The 20394-nt window shown below is 44.2% G+C and overlaps 3 protein-coding genes across 6 annotated transcripts; 1 reads left to right on the top strand and 2 right to left on the bottom strand.

The window, feature by feature from the left end:
* Nucleotides 1-1487: 1487 nt before the first annotated feature.
* LOC125715166 (immunoglobulin lambda-1 light chain-like) lies at nt 1488-4115 on the bottom strand. The gene is made up of 4 exons (XM_048986462.1): nt 3953-4115; nt 3503-3783; nt 2824-2863; nt 1488-2035 (listed from the first exon to the last, which is right to left on the bottom strand). The coding sequence occupies exons 1-4, from the start codon at nt 3999-4001 to the stop codon at nt 1707-1709; spliced, it is 699 nt and encodes a 232-aa protein (XP_048842419.1). The 5' UTR covers nt 4002-4115; the 3' UTR covers nt 1488-1706.
* Nucleotides 4116-5759: 1644 nt separating this feature from the next.
* On the bottom strand, nt 5760-10594 carry LOC125715092 (tryptase gamma-like). The gene is made up of 4 exons (XM_048986333.1): nt 10435-10594; nt 9952-10184; nt 9752-9846; nt 5760-5858 (listed from the first exon to the last, which is right to left on the bottom strand). Exons 1-4 carry the CDS (start codon nt 10509-10511, stop codon nt 5760-5762), a joined length of 504 nt encoding a protein of 167 aa, XP_048842290.1. The 5' UTR covers nt 10512-10594.
* Nucleotides 10595-14043: 3449 nt separating this feature from the next.
* On the top strand, nt 14044-18894 carry LOC125715169 (protein LBH-like). 4 transcript variants are annotated; one of them, XM_048986468.1, is made up of 3 exons: nt 14044-14200; nt 17190-17287; nt 17656-18894. In XM_048986468.1, exons 2-3 carry the CDS (start codon nt 17213-17215, stop codon nt 17887-17889), a joined length of 309 nt encoding a protein of 102 aa, XP_048842425.1. In that variant the 5' UTR covers nt 14044-14200; nt 17190-17212; the 3' UTR covers nt 17890-18894. The 4 variants fall into 4 exon arrangements, with proteins under 4 accessions (XP_048842425.1, XP_048842426.1, XP_048842423.1 ...); XM_048986469.1 differs by having other exon boundaries at nt 14045-14200; nt 17689-18894; XM_048986466.1 differs by lacking the exon at nt 14044-14200 and adding an exon at nt 14235-14341 and having other exon boundaries at nt 17689-18894.
* Nucleotides 18895-20394: the final 1500 nt, after the last annotated feature.

The following is a 20394-nucleotide window of genomic DNA, read 5'->3' as shown; positions in this document are numbered from 1 at the left end:
AAGACTGGAAAAGGCGGGGCGAGGGTGAGTCTGTCTCAATTCTTGCAAAAATATCCTTCGGTTGAAGTGCACATGGTGTGTTGTGAAGGCGAATAAGCATGAGTGTGATTTGTAATGAAGGTAGAGTGAAGAGGGTATAGTTTGAGATTGGAACCAACGCAGAGTTAACAACTTTCACACGTCTGGCGTGACACTCACTCTTTCTAACTGTCACGCTCACGCAAGAAATCTTATGCCAAATCTATTTTATTCCATTATAAACCTAAAATTAGATACATCGAAAGCTTTACGGTAGTCTGCAAAACCTACAGACTATTTACGAGGTAATAAAACTGTTACATACATGTGAATGTGTGTGCAGACTTGTCTCCAATTGAAAATATCACTCCAGCCAGCTTATCAAAGTTGACAACCCGGTTAACACCCCAGCCCACAGACTCGACGCTCCTGATAGCAGAGTTATGCTGTAGCCTGCTCCACCGCTCAAGTTCTGCTTTATGGGATATTGGCAAAGGGGGAGCAAAGCGATTGGCTGCATACTGCAACAGTTTAAGCTTTTTGCTCATGTTAGTAGTATGTTCAAGATCAGTCAGTGACACAGTCAGTGTTGGGGAAGTTACATACAAAATTAACCCCTTAGAGATAGAAGTGAAAAGTTCACGTCCAGAAAGTACAAATCCAGACCAAGGTTTTGTTATAACCAACCAGTTGAATACATCGTGGCTGTGACTTTTTATACTCAACTTTTTATACTCAAGGTCTATACAAAACCTTGCTCTAGATTTGTACTTTCTGGATCTGAACTTCCCACCTCTTTTAACGTTAACTCGGAGGTGGGCAGGCGCTGTTATCTGACTGACTAGCATACAATTGTAAGCTGAGAGAGAATATGAATAAATGTGGTAAAAGAGACATTTTTCACATGGAATAGAAGGACTCTATATTGAGCAGATTTAACTCCAGTAAGTGGCGCGTACTTAAAATTCAGACAGGTCAGTCGAGTCTGGTTTTCTTAGCTTGTTTAAGATTAAAACCTGGGCGTAATATGTTTATTTTTTTTTTTGTGCAAACCGTAATTACGATGTACAACATAAAAACAGACTTCCTGTTGGTTATGCTGCCCATGGTTTTGACATGTCATTTGCCTAATGAGTGTTTGTCAATTGTTGTGTTAATATTGTCATAGCAGTATTACTATTATTACCACTGATGAGTTAAACTGTACCCCTAAAACTCATAGTCCGTCCTGGTTTGTGGTGCCGGGGCTGTTACGGTCCACATATTTTAAGTATTGTTAGGACCGCGTGTATGTAGGCATTTTTATTATCTGTCATGTGTAATATTACAGTTACGGTATATAATTGCTGTATTTCATGCTCTGAGAAAGTGGATATATACACACACTCGCTGCGAACAGACACACCAGTCCATGCAAACTCATTCAATCACATGCAATTATAAAACAAACTGCTAATTAGTTAACCTCGGACATTTGTATTTTGCCTTTATTGAGCTTGTCATTTATCTAAGCATTTGCAATAACTTGAAAGCGTTTAATTTCCGATCATCTCGGACTGTAACATTTTACAAATACATTTACCGATCAGCACACACATGCTTCTTTAAGCCGAGTACAATACTGGGAAGCGCCTTAACATCAAATTGCTTATTGTGATGCGCTGCCTTCGCCTGGTGCTGAGCTGCAGTTACTGGCACTCGGTCTGGCTCACACTCCGGCTAAGCGGCGAGCTCAGTGCGGAGTGTCTGATCTGGCAGGAGTAGGAGACCCCGGAGCTCCACTGCGCCGCCGTCACGGTCAGCAGGCTGATGAGCGAGTACTTGCCGTCGGATCGCCGCTCAGCCGCGCCGGTTTGCACCTCGCTGCCCGTCAGAGTGCTGCCGCCTTCGCTCCACGACACGGCGGCCGTGTCCGGGTAGAAGCCCTGCGCCATGCACACCAAAGTGGCCTTTCCCTGAGACAGTTCAGTCTGGGAGGGCGGCATGAGTGTCAGCGATGGGGGAGACGGGGAGCGACCTGCAGGGGGACAAGCGAGGGAGACCGATGCGTCAGCTCCGGGCACTGCCGTACTAAGAGTTTACAGCCTAAATGGCAGTATGAGTGGGAACGAAAAATACTTCTGATTAACAAAATTATATGAACAAATTAATTACACGGCAATATAAAAATATACATTATTAATCTATTTTAAAAATACTAAAAGAGCTGTCGAGGACATTGTATAAAATTGTCCATTTTCAGTTAGATTATGAGTGGTTTATATCAGTTTAGGGACTTCCAAAGAACAACATTTATCGTTTTATTGAAATGTATCCATCCATCCATCCATCTTCCAAACCGCTTATCCTACTGGGTCGCGGGGGTCTGGAGCCTATTGCGGAAGCAATGGGCACGAGGCAGGGAACAACCCAGGATGGGGGGCCAGCCCATCGCAGGGCACACTCACACACCATTCACGCACACACGCACTCCTATGGGCAATTTAGTAACTCCAATTAGCCTCAGCATGTTTTTGGACTGCGGGGGAAACCGGAGTACCCAGAGGAAACCCCACGACGACATGGGGAGAACATGCGAACTCCACACACACGTAACCCAGGCGGAGACTCGAACCCGGGTCCTAGAGGCAACAGTGCTAACCACTGCACCACCATGCCGCCCCCCCCGCCAAAAGAACCACAAATGTGTTAAAAGAAGAATAGAAATAAATTCTACAAATATATTGCACAATGCATTGATACTGAGTAGAAAAGAGCTCCCTTATGACCTCCACCACTGCTTCTGATGTGAAATATTTAACTTACCAACATTCAGCATTGTGCCCCCACCAAAGCCAGTGTCTGACACAGTGATTCAGACCCTAACAAAAACCATCAGTCGAGTACAGTTTCGCTCAGTGGATCAGCACTGTCAGCGGTTCAAGATACTGAACACTGTAAAAGTATTTTTAACTTTGTACCATATACATGCATGTGGAGACACGCTGCGTTATATAATCCCAGGTCATTTTTTTCCCTTTATTTGCCAAATAATTGGAGAAATTCCAGGGTGTCAAATGTGTCTATAAAGAAAGAAACAAACATGATATTCTTTATAGTATATAGTATTAATTCTGCTCATTGTGTATCGGTTGTAAATAGATCACTCTCGCAGTAGTAGTGTTCAGGGTGCTTGGGTGTTTTCCTTATGTACTTACTCAGAACATGGAGTTTCGTTCCTTCCTCAAAGCTGGTGACCAACTGAGCCACACAAAAGCCCATCTTGTTGCCTCTCTGCAGATGTGCTGTGAAGAGATAAATCTAGAAGATCCTCCAATAAGCTCTTGGAATTGTGTTAATCCAGTGGAGGTGATGTGTCTGATCCATTTCCAGCTGTACCGGACCTGTGCTTGGTGACAAGGTTTCACTGTGAGGCCGTGCCCAGGTTAGGTTCCCCTTTGGGTTTTTGTATGAGTGTCGCAGTGAAGTGTTTCACTGTGGCTGAGCCACAGCCAACACAGGCACAGTAGTACACTGCCTCATCTTCTGCCTTCACGCCGTTGATGTGAAGGTATTGCTGACTCCCAGACCCGGAATATGTGAACCTGTCTGGCAATCCATCTGCTCTGGTGGATGTTACCAGTAGGAATTGAGGAGCACTTCCAAACTTCTGTTGATACCAAGACATGGTATATCTACTGTTGCTTACTGAACAAGATATTTTGGCATTTGCCCCTAGAGACAAAGACATGGACTTCTCCTGGGTCAGCACAAGGGCCTCCAAACCTGCACATTTACCAAAACAGAATTTAGCAGTTAATATACGGCTGTCTGAAATGAAGAAACAATCAGCATGTAACCTAAATGGGCCAGTCTGCATGAATGGTCAGAAATTGTCAATAATATTTCCGGAGAGATCGCACCGGCGGTCTGTGTCACGTATCCAGCCCCTTACCAGATATTGCCACCATCGTGACGGTGAGTATGGTTGTGCTGAGCTTCATACTGATTGTCAGGGTCTTGGCAGACAGAGGGGTCAGAGCTGAGAGGACACAGTCACTCACTTCTGTGCAGCTAAGATGATCTTCTGCTAATATACAGTAGTGCAGACCCCCCCTCCCCCCCCAGGGCTCCTTTCACAGGAAACATCTTTCGAAATGCTTTCTCATTTGAATGCAGTGGCTATAAATAATTACCAAGAGATGTGTTTTTTTTTGGTGGTTTGATGCCTCAGTGGGGAATGTAACCTCACACCCCCAGGGCTGGGGGCTTGATTTCTTCTCTGGTTCTGTGTAACAAGTTTCTTAGTGATGTGGACTCCATCCAAGTTATAAATGCCAATGTTTTAGGTGAACTGATGTTTCAAAGATGTCCTGTATTTTACCAGATAGCCTGTCAGGAACCCAGCACTGAATTAATAGTCATGGATGTTGAATGGAATGGGACGCTTTAGGTGAAATGTGTTAAATACATCCTAAGTGTTTTATCTACTCCTCTTCAGTTTGTCTCATGAAATGCAGTCCTGTAACTCATTGTTTCATTATCTCAGCATTGAAGTTACACAAATTTAAAGCTTTATTTCATAAATCTATAGTGCGAAAATGTATGGGGACATATTTATGTCTGTTTGTACATTTTGGAGAATGAGACTGGGGAGTCAGGGGACAGGTGTCACAGCTGCGGCTTCTGAAGAGTCGGTAGGAGGGTGTCCAGTTTTCACATCCTCCCCACCTTTCTGTTTCTGTTCCCCCCCCCCCATGCTGGGTGAGGAACAGCCCAAGCTTACAGCGCGTATGCAAATGAAGAGCAGCGATGTTTGCTGAGCTGTCCTAGCAGATCACTCAGGTCAAAGGACAGTGTCCTGCACCATGGGCCTTAGAAATGTCAAAGTGGTCTGCAGAAGCATGCAGGCTGTTATACGGGTTTCATTCGTTTCTTTAAAACTCACATGGTCAACAATGTGTAACAAAGAGGGTAAAAGCAAACAAAACACCATTTATATGAAAGAATGGATCCAGAAATTGACAGCTCAGTGTAAGTATTCACTTTGGTGATTGGGAGGATGAAATACACAGATTTCGTTGGTCCATTAAGGATTAGAAAGGCTATATCTTGGGTATTAAGGTAACGAAACCCTGTAAGACCGCAGAATTTGAATTGTTTCTTAATAATTAATACATTTTAAAAAAGTCAAACTGCCTAATCTTAGCAGAATAGCTAAACTGTAGAAAATTCGGCCTTGCCGTTTCACATGCAGCAGTTTCTAATTTTGGACCAATTTGCACAGGTAACATGAGATCATTTTGATTTATAAAGCAAATAATAAATGTCCAGATTTTTCAAAGTGAGAAATTGTGTCCCTGGGGGCTGAATGGGACAGGTGCGAGGCAGTGGAGCTCAAAGTGGGTAATTATGTTTGTTGGGCAGGATGTGTGTGGGGGGGGGGGGGGGTCTGCTTTCGGTTCCTCTTCTCACTGTTTTCTGCATCTGCATTTTCTCAGTCTTGCTGCTTTGGGCTGTAGTAACTGAAGAATACATCATGCTCTCAGGGCATTTCCAAATTAAAACAAAATGAGAAATGCCACTTGTCACAAACCCCCCCGGACCAGCAGAGGGATTGCTCACAGAGCCTTTATTTACCTGGGCAGATAGAACAGAGACTGGGACGTGCAGGCAGGATCGAAAACCAGGAGATCAGGAACGAGCGGCAGGCCAAGGTCGGGATCCGGATCTGTAGTCGGGGTCTCAGGCAAAGGGGTCGGTCACCGGGGGGTCCGTCCGAAGACACAGACAAGGCAGACGGGGAACTTACGAGGAGGAAGAGCGAGGGGAGGAAGGGCAGGAGGGGGCTTGAGATGGGCCTGGCAAGCAGGGCGGAACAGAGCTAAATGGGAAATGAACTCCCAGTATGTCTCTTTGCATCAACAACACCTCGCACTGGGCTTCGATGTTGTCGGGGTTTTATCTAACGTGGAGTTCCGGTATTGGTCGGGGCCAGACGCCTCCCATTGCCGGTCCACCAGCAGGGCATGACACCACTGTCAATGAATAATAATAATGGTAATGATAATAATAATAATCAGGAGTGGAATGTTTGTTTGATTCCAATGTAACACATCACAAGCATACAGCTGTCAAGGAGCCAACTTAGGTAACAGTGCTGCTAGGCTGAGCTTCCAATGAGGGACCAGTAACCAGGGGAGCTGTAAAGGGGGTGGGGGTGTTCATAGGACAAATTTGGAGCATTACTGGATTGGTCTGGGCTGGGTTGGGTTGCTTTCTCGAGGCCCAAAATCTCTAGCAGAATTCCTGCCAGTAACAATGGCAGGATGTTTGTAGAAAAATCACAGCTTAATTAATGAACGATGCTTGAAACCACCATATTGGTCCTCAGTTGCTCTTCCAGAACTAATAGAACAAAATACCTACATCTGTCAGAATAGCTGAATCACTCATGTAACCTGAAAACTCCCTTTTTCATAGCAGGGATATGCTGTGGGGTGGGGGGCGGGGGGGGGGGGGGGGGGACAGGAGATGCCTGAGCACCTGACCCTCATGTCCAGTTGCCTCCTTGAGATCCTGAGAGCCGCTTAGCGATCCCTGGCAATCACGCCAATTTTTCCCTGGGGAACCCCCACCTCTGCTTGTCAGATTTTATCAAGCGTCCCTTTTCGATAACTGGCAATCAATAGCATTTATTGGTCAAGAACCTACAACTCAAATGTTCATATTCTAACCCTCCAAAAATAGCTGACCTAACCCATCTAATGCTATTTCCTAAGTAACAGGAATACTACTGGTATTGTTGTGCTTGTGTTATTGTACATTGAATTCAATGCATTTTATACCTGCTGACCATGTCCATTGTCGCTTTGTGTATAAGTAGGCCTATTGCTGAATAAAATGAAAATATAAATATGATTTTTAATGCAACTCGGTTTTACTATTGAGAGGTGCTGTCTTTCCCTCGTAGTCCCTTGGAGGGATCACACCATTCGGCATCAGAATAACGAATCGGAGAGGCATTATCAGGGCAGTGTCCCATCAGCGAGGTCTGCATTCACCAAGGTGGGTTTGTGCTGCCAGTTAACAACTTCTCTCTCAAACGATGAACATTAATCACACTCAATAATCATTATAATAATCATACTGATACTCAGAACAAATGACGGAAAGGCCATTATTACAGAGGATAAAAATATCAAATCTGAGTATGAAAAACCTGAGAAAATCTGCAGTTTGTGAACTGAAACTAACAATGTGTGACATGGATAGTAACCATCATTTGTAAAAGTGCTGTAAAAGTTGTTGTTGACTTCCAGTAATCCGAAGATTTTTTTAAATGTGAAATTAGCGCCTCCTTCTGGAGCCTAACATTATTCATTTTACAGAATTTCACTATACAGTGGTGCCTGAGGTTCACCAACAGAATCCGTTACAGGAAAGTGGTAATGAGCCAATTTGTATACGAACCGAGGCAATTTTTCCCATAAGAAAGCATTGAAATTTGATCACAAGCCTACCAAATAATATTTTTTGTTAATTTTCTGTTTTTTTATAGTAAAAGTAAAGAAAAACTATAGTAAAGAAAAACATAACAGACCTAGGGGTGGCATGGTGGTGCAGTGGTTAGCACTGTTGCCTCACACCTCTGGGACCCAAGTTCGAGTCTCTGCCTGGGTCACATGTGTGTGGAGTTTGCATGTTCTCCCCATGTCGTCGTGGGGTTTCCTCCAGGTACTCCGGTTCCACCCCACAGTCTAAAAACATGCTGAGGCTGATTGGAGTTGCTAAATTACCCATAGGAGTGCATGCGTGAGTGAATGGTGTGTGAGTGTGCCCTGCGATGGGCTGGCCCCCCATCCTTGGTTGTTCCCTGCCTCGTGCCCATTGCTTCCGGGATAGGCTCCGGACCCCCTGCGACCCAGTAGGCTAAGTGGTTTGGAAAATGGATGGATGTTTATAATGCCCGTAACTACGCTTCATGGCCATTTAGTTACCTTTTGTATAATTATGTATCTGGTGGTTTTTTTTATGAATTTGTCTTTTATTTTAATGTGTTCCAGGAGCGTTTCTAGCAGAGCCTGGGATCTTTTTTTTTGAGGCACTTAAGCTTATTATTGACACCCACGTAATGTCCAAGGAAACTGAGGCATTGCTTCAAGTGTGCTTAGGCAGTACCGTTTCTTATGGTTATATCAATATAGCAAGCGTATTTAAACTGAACCGCATTCCCCCGTTCAATAATTCACCTTGAGTTTTCATCTTAAACCAGCCCAGAAGGCTAGATTGTGAAGATTTGCAGGGAAAAAAATATGGACTGAAATGTGGTGAATAAACCACAGTAAACCAGAGTAAATAAACCAAAAGGTTTAATGGCAGGCAAACTCATGACCAGGGAATCCAGGCCCAAAGCCAGTACAAGCAAAAACAGGATGCAAAGAGTCAGTAAAACAGACACAGGTCAGGCGAGGAGTGAGGCACAGACAGACATCTGGAGGACAGGACTCAGAGTCTTGGATCAGAACAGAATCAGTAAACACAGAATCATACAGGAACCACTCAAACTCTCTGAAATTGAAAAAACATATAGATTTTTAAAACTAGAGTTCTTCATTTGGATGCATGTGACTTCCAACTTTTTGTGCACTGTGTAGCACTTGATTACTCCCCTGTCCTTCGGACATTGAAAGTCAAGTTCTGTTCTGTTACACAGTCTGTGTGTTGATTTGCTGTAACATCTCCTTTTTCCATCTCCAAACAGACCCTTCCCACTTTTTCAGTGCAAAAATACTCAAGGCTAGGCTTTAAAATGTTTGGGGCTATAGCTGCGAGTGATCAGACCTAACAATGCCAATTATGAGTAGTCCAAGGTTAGTTAAGGTGCTTTCCCAACAAAGCTCAGGAACCTAGTTCCTCGTTCCAAGTTGCTGGGCCGTCTCAACCGGGAACTTTTGTAGCTCCTGACCGCTTTAGTGTGTTACTTTCCCGCCACGAAACAGAATCTGTGACCTTTATACTAAATAAGCATGGGAGATACTGAGGTTAATTACAGTTGCCAGATAGCCCATAGGTGTATGTGTGTGAGTGGATGAATGGTGTGTGAGTTTGCCCTGCGATGGGCTGGTGCTGTAGAGTCGGGGATAAGCTCCAGACCCAACATGACTCTGAATAGGACAAGTTGTTACACCTTCACCCCAAAATAATAGAAGATGAACAAGTCATTTTGTTAGTTATTGGAGGGGTCATTTTCAGTCAATATGGGAAACCATCATTTATTGATTGTTTTATTTATTTGACCAGCAGATCTATCTTTTGTTTTTCACAGAATAAAAAAATGATGTATCGTTATTCCACTAATAAGCGCTGGCAAGTTGTCACACCCTGCATCCCTTCCCCCTCGTTCTCTCCGTTGTGTGACTCTAACGAGACACACCTGTTACTTGTTTAACCTTGCCTCTTATTACAGCCCTGGTGTGGATCACCCCGGGTGCCTCTCGTTTGCTCCCTTGTGAGTGGTGTATATAGTGCCTCTCTGTCTCAAGCTCCCCAGTCCAGTCATTGATGTTTCTGTGTGCATGTGCTCAGCACTGTCCTCTGTGTCCTCTGTCCTCGCCAACTCCGTTTTGGCCCCTTGCAATCTGTTTCTTTTGCCCTGCTGATAGTTTCCTTAATAATGCATTTGCCTCTGTCCCTGTCAGCACAACTGAGAAATGACTGGCAGATACAAGCAGCAATAGATGTGCATCCTTACCTGCTGCAATGTCACAGTTCTGATACAGATGTTGGAAGAAGATGCACTGTCCCTACAATCTGCCACTGTTGTATTCTGCTGCTGAATATCTGGGACTGTCATATGCGGGAAGGACGGTTTTAAACCCATGAAGTATTTCATATAATTAATGCAGTATAATACTGACACAGAGGTTCACACACACTAATGCACTCGCTCACCTCCTCCCTGGATGCCCCTCCATCCCGTCACCCAGCACTGTGTCCCAGTTTTGAGGGCGGTATTGTCCAGCTCGAGGCACACAGGCTGAATGTAGTCAGTCAGGTTTACGCTGGTGGCCAGGCGGAGCACAGCGATGTTGGGACCCGGCAGGTTGCTCAGAGTGATGTTGGACACCTCCACTGACACATTCATAGCCAGAACCACTGTCCACTGGCTGCTATTAAGCTGAGAGCTGGGGGAACACGGTGATGCAATCAAGATATACGAGGGTTTTCAATGTAGCGGAGGCCCGCTGCTTTTAAATACTGAACTGGAGTTAGGGGCAGGGTTAGGAATTAATTTTATCCCTGACTTCATTGTGTCCTTCAATCAGTAATTCAAATTGTATACAAGATTTTCTTTGTTAATTGTTTTCAGGATTTTGTTGAGGTTAGAGAGATTTTAATAATCTTAAATTAACCTTCAGTTCTGCCTGTACTGACCTGTTGAAGCACTGGGCTGCGCTCATGACAAATTTCTCTGTGATGAGAGTGCCGCCACAGATGTGGACCCCATTCATCTGCAGGCTGACTGCCCAGGGCCACGTCCCTGCTGCCCCCGACCCACTGCTCCCAACGTTGTTTAGGGGGGCAAGACCACATACACCTGCTGAGGTGACGGAGGTGGGGGAACAACGGCAGGGTATTAATACAATACCCAGTATTGTGTGCTGAGATCTACGCTGCTCATACTCTGTTATTCTTCCTTTGAAGTGCATTTATAACATTAACCAGTGACCAGCCAATCAGAGAGAGAGCATTTAGTGTAATTATTTGAAGGTTTCCTGTGTTGTAAGTGGTCTGTCTGAGGAAGGCAATCACACAACAGACACAATAACAACAATCTAAGGACATAATAGGAAATTGGAGATGGGAAACATCAGGCACTCATGTTTCGCAGTGGTGGGGGTAGTGGTGGGGGTACTGGTGGTGGTAGTAAACCCCTTTCTTTATTTGTATATTCATGTTCATATATAACCTCCACTGCAATTTAGACACTAATGTCTGTTGCACTTAATTCAGTACATTTTGTGTCTTGAACTTTTACTGCTTGTATTAACGAGAATAAAAACAGTATCATGTTGATTAAGTTACCTGAACCATATATACACAGACCTTAAAATTTTTTTTAATTAAATAGAAATGTAATGCAAAAAAATTTTACAATTATAATCCTAAATCAATATCGTTCATAGTTTTTGCACCATCATGTCACGATGAAATAAATCCATTCATCTTTTTTATGAAACCGCTTATCTTATTCAGGGTCACTCGGGATCCAGAGCCCATCCCAGAGGCTATGGGCACAAAGCAGGGAACAACCCAGGATGGGATGCCAAACAAGCACAAGGCACACATAACACCACAGCTGGGGGGGGGATACTGGAGCAACCAGAGGAATCCCCACAACGGCACAGAAAGAACATGCAAACTCCACACATGGAACCCTGGTGGAAACTTGAACCCAGGTCCCAGAAGTGTGAGGCGACAGTGCTAAGCACTGAACCACCCCACAACAAAATAAATAAATAGGTTACTAGGATAATTTGTATATTCTTTTATTCTTAAATGACAGGTTAATGTAGTTCATGCTCATGAATATAAGCCAGGCCAAATCCATAGCTCAGTTTTATAATGTGCAAAGAAGGGGTCCCTGTCCTGGCTCTCTATCCACCAAGGGGTCCCTGTCCTGTCTCTCTATCCACCACGGGGTCCCTGCCCTGTCTCTCTATCCACCACGGGGTCCCTGCCCTGTCTCTCTATCCACCACGGGGTCCCTGTCCTGTCTCTCTATCCACCACAGGGTCACTGTCCTGTCTCTCTATCCACCAAGGGGTCCCTGTCCTGGCTCTCTATCCACCAAGGGGTCCCTGTCCTGTCTCTCTATCCACCACGGGGTCCCTGCCCTGTCTCTCTATCCACCATGGGGTCCCTGTCCTGTCTCTCTATCCACCACAGGGTCACTGTCCTGTCTCTCTATCCACCACGGGGTCCCTGCCCTGTCTCTCTATCCATGAAACAGGTTGAAGACCCCTTACAGGCCAAGGTCATCTACGTAGGGAGCTATTGGAAAGTCAGGGACGCAGTAGGGGTATGGATAGTCTGGTGAATGTAGCATCAATTACATCATCAAATTTTCATGTGATACTACAGTAATTAAAACTGCATTGAGGAGTGAAGTGGCAGGTCTGGTGGAGTGGTGCAGTGACAAGAACTCACCCTGAGCACCACTTACACATAGGAGGTCACTGTGAACTTCAGGAAGCATCCTAGAAGTCACCCAACAATCACCACTGATGGACACTTATGGTTCTGAAGGTAGTAGATGAAGAATCTTGGATCCATCCTCACCAAAGCCCTTCAACAACTTCAATTTCTAAGACACCTGAAGAAATGGGTGTGAGTGAGGCAACACTTAGCAGATGCTACTGTAGTACCACTGAGAGTATTATAACCAACAGTATCAGGGAATAGTATGGTGGAGCCTCTGCTCATGCACTGTCAGAAAAAAAGTACCAATTTATACCTTTGAGGGTATAATTACTTGTCAGTGGGGCTGTACCCAGGGGCGGCATGGTGGTGCAGTGGTTAGCACTGTCGCCTCACACCTCTGGGACCCGGGTTCGAGTCTCCGCCTGGGTCACATGTGTGCGGAGTTTGCATGTTCTCCCCGTGTCGTCGTGGGGTTTCCTCCGGGTACTCCGGTTTCCCCCCACAGTCCAAAAACATGCTGAGGCTGATTGGAGTTGCTGAATTGCCCGTAGGTGTGCATGTGTGAGTGAATGGTGTGTGAGTGTGCCCTGCGATGGGCTGGCCCCCCGTCCTGGGTTGTTCCCTGCCTCGTGCCCATTGATTCCGGGATAGGCTCCGGACCCCCCGCGACCCAATAGGATAAGCGGTTTGGAATATGGATGGATGGATGGATGGGGCTGTACCCTCAAGAGTCTGCCAATTGTGCCCTAGCTGTAGATAAATGTACCTTGTAAGGTACAGAAATGGACTCTGAAGAACATTTTGTTTCATTGGGGAACATTAATTGTATTAAGGTTTTTTTCTTAGTGTGTGAAGGAGGATTGCATCACAGGAACTTAATTACCCTCCATCGATCAGTCCAGTCAATAATTCAGGACCCTAGCTACTCCCACCACAAAACATTCTCCATACTGTACTCTGTAAGGAGGTTTTGTAGCATTAGAAAACTGACCACCTGATTCAAGAGCATCCTCAAGTCATTTTAAGTCATTCCGATTTCCAGCGTCTGAATTTCCCATAACTGGCATGTCGGTGGCACTTAACAGACCTTTCACTGCACTTCTTCAGGCACAGACTACATATTGTTCAATTTTGCCCTATTTTGTATTGTTTTTGCACTGATTTTCACGGCCTTGTATTGTTTTGCGATTTACACCACCGGTATTGTTTCGCACTGTCGTTAAACTTTTGTAACGGAGTTAGGCTGAAATTTCCTGCCGCTTTTACACATGGTCAATAAAGATCTTTAATCTTGAAGGAACTTAGGTTGTATCTTTACCATAAAATGTTTCACGGTCGCACTACTAACATTATTTGTACGTCGGCTGTATTAACAACAGGAAAACTGGTTCCTGCGTTTAATTTCGCTTACATTAATAGAGAGAGTAGTTCCCGACTGTAATATTCATTATCATTTAAGAGAGAGCATTTGTTAGTTGTCGGATTATACTGTAAAAATCAAATTTGAGAAATATTTTTAATGTACACGGGTTGTTCAGACCGGCAGGGAAAAAAGAATGGAATGCGTGTTTTGTCCTAGTGAATATCGCCTACACTGGGTATAAGACTGCATGGAAGTTGGAAGATGCTTTTCATTTTCCTGAATGAACATGATCTCGCTGTTTGTGATTGGCTAACCAGCACCGTTCACGCTCCTTGCCATTGAAGAATTTCCAGGCTCTTGCGCTGACGCACTTGGCCACGCCCCTTCGTATAAATCATTCTGTCCGCACGCGGTATCTGAACTTGGCTGATTGTCTGCGCTGCACGTTTTCTGCATCATTAAATAATTGGTAGATTGACTTGCTCGTGTGTTTCGCGTCATCGTAAGATTTTCGCACTGAATTTGTCATCGGGCTAAGAAGTGCTCGTCAAGGAGTGGTGACGGCTTTCCACAAACAATATAAGCTGACCAAAGCACAGGTGTGACTTCATGTCTGCGTTTTACTCTGAAGTGGTACGTATCTTTAGTCTGCTGGCGCCGTATTAAAATAATAATAATAATAATATATCTGCCATTAAAAATAAAACCATATCTTGTCAACCACATTATATATGCCCGATGACAGACGTTTTACGGTCGTACGTTACATTACAGGTACGTTCAGTGTGGCAGACGTTTACATTCCCTTTATTGAGAAGCTGCATTTCAGTCCGCTATATCAATGATTCAAGCTGCTAAAATCTAGAAGAGACGTTAATAAACACGAGGGGGGTTGGGGAGAGTGTTTAGATATGATTGTCCTTAAATTGACCTTTGTTTTAATATGCGAAGGGGTATATTACGCAGAGTGATGTAGAAAATTGGGTCCAAGATATATATATATTTTTTTTTTTTTTTTTTTAAATGCTTGCCTGTTGTGTGCATTTAGCAGAACAATTGTTTTGCTGTCCTGGGGAGTTGGTAATTTAGTAATGTAATTACATCTGTAAAATTCTGCCGAATCATTTACCCCCATGAACGCATTTTTTTGTTCTAGTTACTGGTTGTCGAATTTGAGCCCGATTTCCCTTATGCAGTTGACTCACTGTGAAATATTACATCTGTTCTTCCACGTAATTTACATTCAGGTTTTCAGGTCGTTTTTATGGACGAACGCACGTGACCAGAGAAATCCAGATTATACCAGTGGATTCTTTTGTGGCTTTGAGTCTAACTCATGGTTACATCATACATGTGTGTTTTGGGCATAGAATTGCATACCGGATGGGAGTGCGGCTCCAACGTTTTGCCAGTACATTTTATCGAATGATTTACTGACATCCGGGCTGAGCTCTGCTGGTTTGCGTCTCACCAGCGCTCCATACAGCTAATTGCTCATTGGTTATTTTAAGTTTATTCCGTTTTACGGGCTTCCCAGTTACTGATCAGAAGAGACGCTGGTTATTACACCTTTGCATCTGCCCCGGCCTTTCGCTATTTTGTGACCATACCTGTTTTAGCTAATCGTCCCAAACGGTAATGTAAACTGGACATGACTGCGCTGTATATGTATTTTTATTTTATTCTATGTTTTTAAAAAAATATATATAAAAAAAAACTACACGGGTTTAAACATCTTGTCTTCTCCAGCGGAGTTTGTTTTATGTCCACCTCTTCTGTTGTGTGGGGTTGATGTATTAGTTTTGTAATTATTCTGTTTACTCATTGGTGATTGTCACTTCTGACATTTTGTTTAATATATTGACCTTTTTAGACTAGATGTTAATGTATGAGACACATACATTAATGCTTTTCCTAGCCGTTTTTGAGGGCTTTTTTTTTCCCATAAGAGATGCTATTTGGTATTTTAGATGCATGCTGGATTTTCTCCCCATACTGTGTGTGTAGAGGTGTGTGACTACATAGCGTATGGAAATGGTTTACTATCACCTCACCTACGTTCTATTGGTACATGTCAATGATAGGCTGCTCGTTAAGGTTGAGAGAGATGTCGTCAGTGAAGCTGAAGCAGGCCTGTCTGGATGGTGTGTCTGCGCTTCCAGCTGTCCTGACAGTGGGGGCGCTATCCTCATGGATGGCCTCTTCTCATCACCATACTACTGGGGTTTGTTGGCAAGATGTAGTAAATTCTGGGTGTTTTTTATCTGACATTTTTAATCCAGTGGTTCATCTAGAACATCGGCCGTGCGGAAGTTGGAAACCTGAAGTGCAAAGAATATATGGTTGAATTTTGATTTGCTGTAGTTCGGCTTGGTGGCTGCGGACTTGTTTTGGTGGAAAACCCAGAATCTTCCAGATTTGTCCCTTGATTTAATTTGATATGGTTGTCCTGTACCTTCACTGTGGGTACTGTGGACAGTACTGGCTTTCTCGTGTTCAGCACTACCAGGAATACGGTCATTCACCTACGAAAGCAGCTGTATAATATAATATATATTAATAATAATATAATATATAATGTAGAAATGGGGGGAGGCAACATCACAGTCCTTGCACTTTATCCATTTTTCCTCCCCTTATGAAATGTGCCAGATGTTGTATTAATAGACCAAAATAAATCATGAATGCCAGTGTAATTCATGCGCAGTGCCAGTGCTGCTAATCAAAACATTGCCACTGAGTCTATTGGCGTTAATGCTGCTTATGGCAGTCATTTTGCTTTTCTTACCAGTTATCGTCACAATGGAAATTCTGGCTTTGAATGAATTTCTGCGTTTTATTACAATTCTAACATGTACATCAATATTGACAAGCTTGTAGAGGTCAAGGAACAATTGCTGAGGAGGAGTTACCAAAGAAAGGAAGTACTCGCTGTCCTGGTGGGAGAAATTATTTAAATGTATACAGCTATATGTTCAGATTTTTGTTTCAAATTTAGTAGCATATTTCACTGTTGGATTGTTTACAAATGTTTTTTTTTTTTTTAATTTTTTACTTTCATTTAAATGCTGCTTTCTTGTGTAGTATGCATGCTGACTTAATAGTGAAGTACCCAAGTCTATAAAGCCTTCCTTTGACTTGATGTCCCGAGGACCGAGTTTGAGAACCACTGAGTTCTGTATTCCACTGTATTCTGACTTCGTTCATTCTACAGGGCTCTCTGTGACAGGCTTGTACATGTTCCCCATCTGTTACTGAGGCTGTGTCCGTTCTATTAGCATCTGTATCCCCATCCTGCCCCAACGACCAGCTGTGTATATTGCAAAATGGGGAATGGAGACGAGTATGAAGGAATTATGAGCGGATTAGAGGGTAGCCAGTGACAGCATTGTATTGCAGATTACATCTAGTGATCAGATAATCATTCCTCTAAGCTTTAAATCCTTTGGGGGTGGAGAGACTTCATACTGTAACCCTAAGTGGAATTGGCTGTAACCCCCCACATGTGAACTCCTTTTGGGCTGCTGCTCGCTTGCCAGCACTGGGGATTTCTAGGGAGGTGTGTGTGTGTTGGTGAAGCAGACTTCTTACTAATCCCACTCACCCGATTTTGCTATGGCAGCTCCTTATCCTTGGCTGGCAGCGATGACTGAGATGATGACCAGCACTGCCATGGAGGACATGCATCTTGGTGCCAAACAAGACAGGAACTCCTACCAGGTACAGCCATCCGTGGGTCACATGATTTACTGCGGTGTTTGTCTGTTTCTCAAATGTGCCGCAGGCTTGATCCCCCACTGTCTGTTTTGCACAGGAAAACTTGAGTTTAATTTGAGGCATGGTTCCACACAGATCCACATGAGAAGTTTTCCAAAATACCTGATGCATCCTTTTTTGCATCCCTCTGAGGTGCATCATTTTGTTGCACGTGTGGGGTCTCATGCTCCCACCCGCAGTTTCCTTTTTTTGATGTGACAGGTGCTGATTTTTCTCCTAGTTAGCCTGGTCTCTGGGACCTGCACCGCAGTATGGAAATCATTACCTGAGGCTCTCTGGTTTTGACCATACCCTGCCTTTTCCGGTGGCAGACCTTTAAGGCCTCCACTGCTTTCTCTCCCCAGATCTTCCCTGACCCCACAGACTTTGAGCGGTGCTGCAAGCTACAGGATTGCCTGCCCTCCATCGTAGTGGAGCCCACGGAGGGTGAGGTGGAGAGCGGGGAACTGCGCTGGCCTCCTGAGGACTTTTTGCTTGCTGAGGAGAGCAAGGAGGAGAAGAGGGAATGCAATGGTGGGCAGCTGTGTCCTAACACTCCGCAGTAGAGGAACTGTATTCTCTCCATCTCTCTCCCTCCCTCCTTTCCTCTGTCCTCTCCTCTGGTGCTTGAATGTGCTGGGGCTTCCTTCAAGGCCCTGGTTCATGTATCACAGCACATGGGATCGTCCAGTCCTTTTAAGCCTGGCTTGGCTTAGGTTCAGGCCATGCAGTTAAGTCCATTGTGTAACAAGTTTTGGGATGAACTAATCCACCCACCACAAACAGGCACGCACACAAATTGCTCTGATTTAAATATCAAATGGATGTAACATGTTTGCATTTGGCTTTAGATGGGAAGTCCATGTGCTATACAATAGAACATCAGTGTCTGTTTTGCCTCTTGGAAGAAACCCTTCAGCCTCTTAAAAGATGTGACCAGAACAGGTTCTTTCCCTAAGCTGTTTCAGAGGCCTACAGGAATTCTGTTCACTGTGAGTAGTGACGTGTCATTGCAGTTTAGACATTGTATGAATATTGTCACACAGAAATACTCTTGGATGCCCTTTTAAATTGTCCATGTTATGTATGTGTTTTTCCTTTTCTTACGTATTCCTCTGGGGTGATGCAAGAATAGTTTACAATGCCCAGAGATTAGGAGAGTGTGCAACCATGCATTTTCATGTCCTGTCTGTATATGTGTATCATGTCACTTAGGATTTGAATATAACCTCTTTGGATAATATGTAGTTGGCTAAGGAAGGTTTCAGAATTCTCACGCAGTGATTTAACCTTGGCCAAGAGACACTAAAAGTGGCCTAAACGTGACCTGAACTGGGCTTCAGTCTTTCAAATTGTGACGTAGAATTAATAGATGCTCTGTCTCGTCAGCCTTTTTTTCTAGCTGTCTCCTTTTGGGGCTGTAGTTTTGTTAGTGTTACTGTTCAACCAGCAGTTTGTTCACTATTTTGTACAGCTCAGGGAAATACCTTTTCCCCACTGTTTTATATTTCTGCTCCCTCTGTTGTGGAAACTGTTGTTCCACTTCAATAAACCCATCAGTGGTGTATTCACTCTTGTGGCCCTATCATGGATATAGAAAACGCATCCTTCTCTCTTTGGTTACACCTGTAGAAGCATGGAGGTGGCATGTGGGTCCATTACCACCAGACTAATTTTATCAGCGTTAGACACTCACATAAAGGGTCCTCATGAGAAAGCCAGATTGGGTATATAAAACCACAGAATCCCTGTGTACCTGTATAAATGAACTGGTCTCAAAGGATCTGCTAAGAAGGTGAAAATGGAGATGTGTATACCTGGCAGGTAAAGCCCGGCAATGAGCTGCTTTGTGATGTACAGACCTAATGTCTTTGCTGTTTGAGGTCTCCATGTGTATCTAGCATGGCTGGAAAGAGATCAGGCTGTTTCCTCTAGATATTCAGAACCCCAAAGCAGCCTGTCTGCATAGGAAAGAGACCTCATGATTCCCTCTGATGCATTTCCTGCTGTAAGTCTTCATCATGGGGCCTTTCTGGATGTGACTCCTGGTGAGCTTTATGTTCAGCCGAATTGAGAGATGTGACACGGGGGAAGATACATGAGCTCTGTTAAGCTTTTCAAAGACTAGTTTCCACTTTTCTTTAGCAGTCATGAGGGTTAATGATTGACCTAATATTTAAGTTTCTTTGGAAAAGAAATGGGGTAATATACATTCTTTCCGATTTAGAAATAATCCACCATTGATTCTGGCCTGTCAACACACATCATAGCCACCCCAGCTGCCACTACTGCCCCCCCCCCCAAAACCAGGTCTGCTCAGACCTATTCACTTTCTCTCATACTCTCACCACCTTTTTACAACCTTCAAAACCCTGTTTAAACCTCTTTTGTGCTAATATGTGTACCTGGATGCACTGCTACACACTGACCCAAACATGCCTTTCAGGGCTAAATCGCTAATCCTAACGGCTTCTGGTCTGTTTAACTGCAGCATTCCGCAATGCCTCCCAAACATCAACACGCAGCTTAGCCTGAAACACTCAAAGGCATATTCAAGTGCCGGAGATCATAATTGAGGCTATAAATACACTGATAGAGCCAGGGACGGATTATGGACCGGACCAGCAGGGCCGCTGCCCAGGGGCTCTTGGGGTGCAGGGGGACCGTGGGGCCCCTAGCGCAAAACAATTTGCAATGCTTATCAACAATGTATTTTCGTTTTGTCTATTTTAGAGGGCCATCATTCTTTGATCCTCTGCCTACACGGGCCCCTGACCCTATAGGGAGGAAGTTTGGCTGCCAAGGGCCCTTAAATTGTGGTGGTGGTGGTGGGGGGGGGCCCTCACGGACATTTTGCCCAGGGGCCCACACAACCTATAATCCGTCCCTGGATAGAGCGCTAAGCTAAATTTCGCCACATGCTTTTGTTTTGTAATCTACAGACCGATTTGAATGCTGTTCTGCAGGCTTCAAGACTTCAACACAAATTCATTACTGTGTTCTTTAATTGTACACCGCATCACTCAGATGGGAACAAGTGGCGTGTTTTTAAAGTGCTTGACTTTGTAAGC

Source organism: Brienomyrus brachyistius, chromosome 19 (genome assembly GCF_023856365.1).
Source record: "Brienomyrus brachyistius isolate T26 chromosome 19, BBRACH_0.4, whole genome shotgun sequence".
Classification (NCBI taxonomy): Eukaryota; Metazoa; Chordata; class Actinopteri; order Osteoglossiformes; family Mormyridae; genus Brienomyrus; species Brienomyrus brachyistius.
This window is presented reverse-complemented; position numbering and strand designations above follow the sequence as displayed.

Coding starts and splice junctions, on each gene's coding strand:
- LOC125715092 (XM_048986333.1), bottom strand. CDS start 10,511: ATGAATGGGGTCCACATCTGTGGCGGCACTCTCATCACAGAGAAATTT. Junction 9,847..9,951: donor GAGGGGCATCCAGGGAGGAG/GTGAGCGAGTGC, acceptor CGCATATGACAG/TCCCAGATATTCAGCAGCAG. Junction 5,859..9,751: donor GAACTGTGACATTGCAGCAG/GTAAGGATGCAC, acceptor CCTGCTTGCCAG/GCCCATCTCAAGCCCCCTCC.
- LOC125715166 (XM_048986462.1), bottom strand. CDS start 4,001: ATGAAGCTCAGCACAACCATACTCACCGTCACGATGGTGGCAATATCT. Junction 3,784..3,952: donor CACGATGGTGGCAATATCTG/GTAAGGGGCTGG, acceptor GTAAATGTGCAG/GTTTGGAGGCCCTTGTGCTG. Junction 2,864..3,502: donor GTGCCTGTGTTGGCTGTGGC/TCAGCCACAGTG, acceptor TGAATCACTGTG/TCAGACACTGGCTTTGGTGG.
- LOC125715169 (XM_048986465.1), top strand. CDS start 14,299: ATGCCCGATGACAGACGTTTTACGGTCGTACGTTACATTACAG. Junction 14,342..17,189: donor GGTCGTACGTTACATTACAG/GTACGTTCAGTG, acceptor TTGCTATGGCAG/CTCCTTATCCTTGGCTGGCA. Junction 17,288..17,655: donor AAGACAGGAACTCCTACCAG/GTACAGCCATCC, acceptor TTCCGGTGGCAG/ACCTTTAAGGCCTCCACTGC.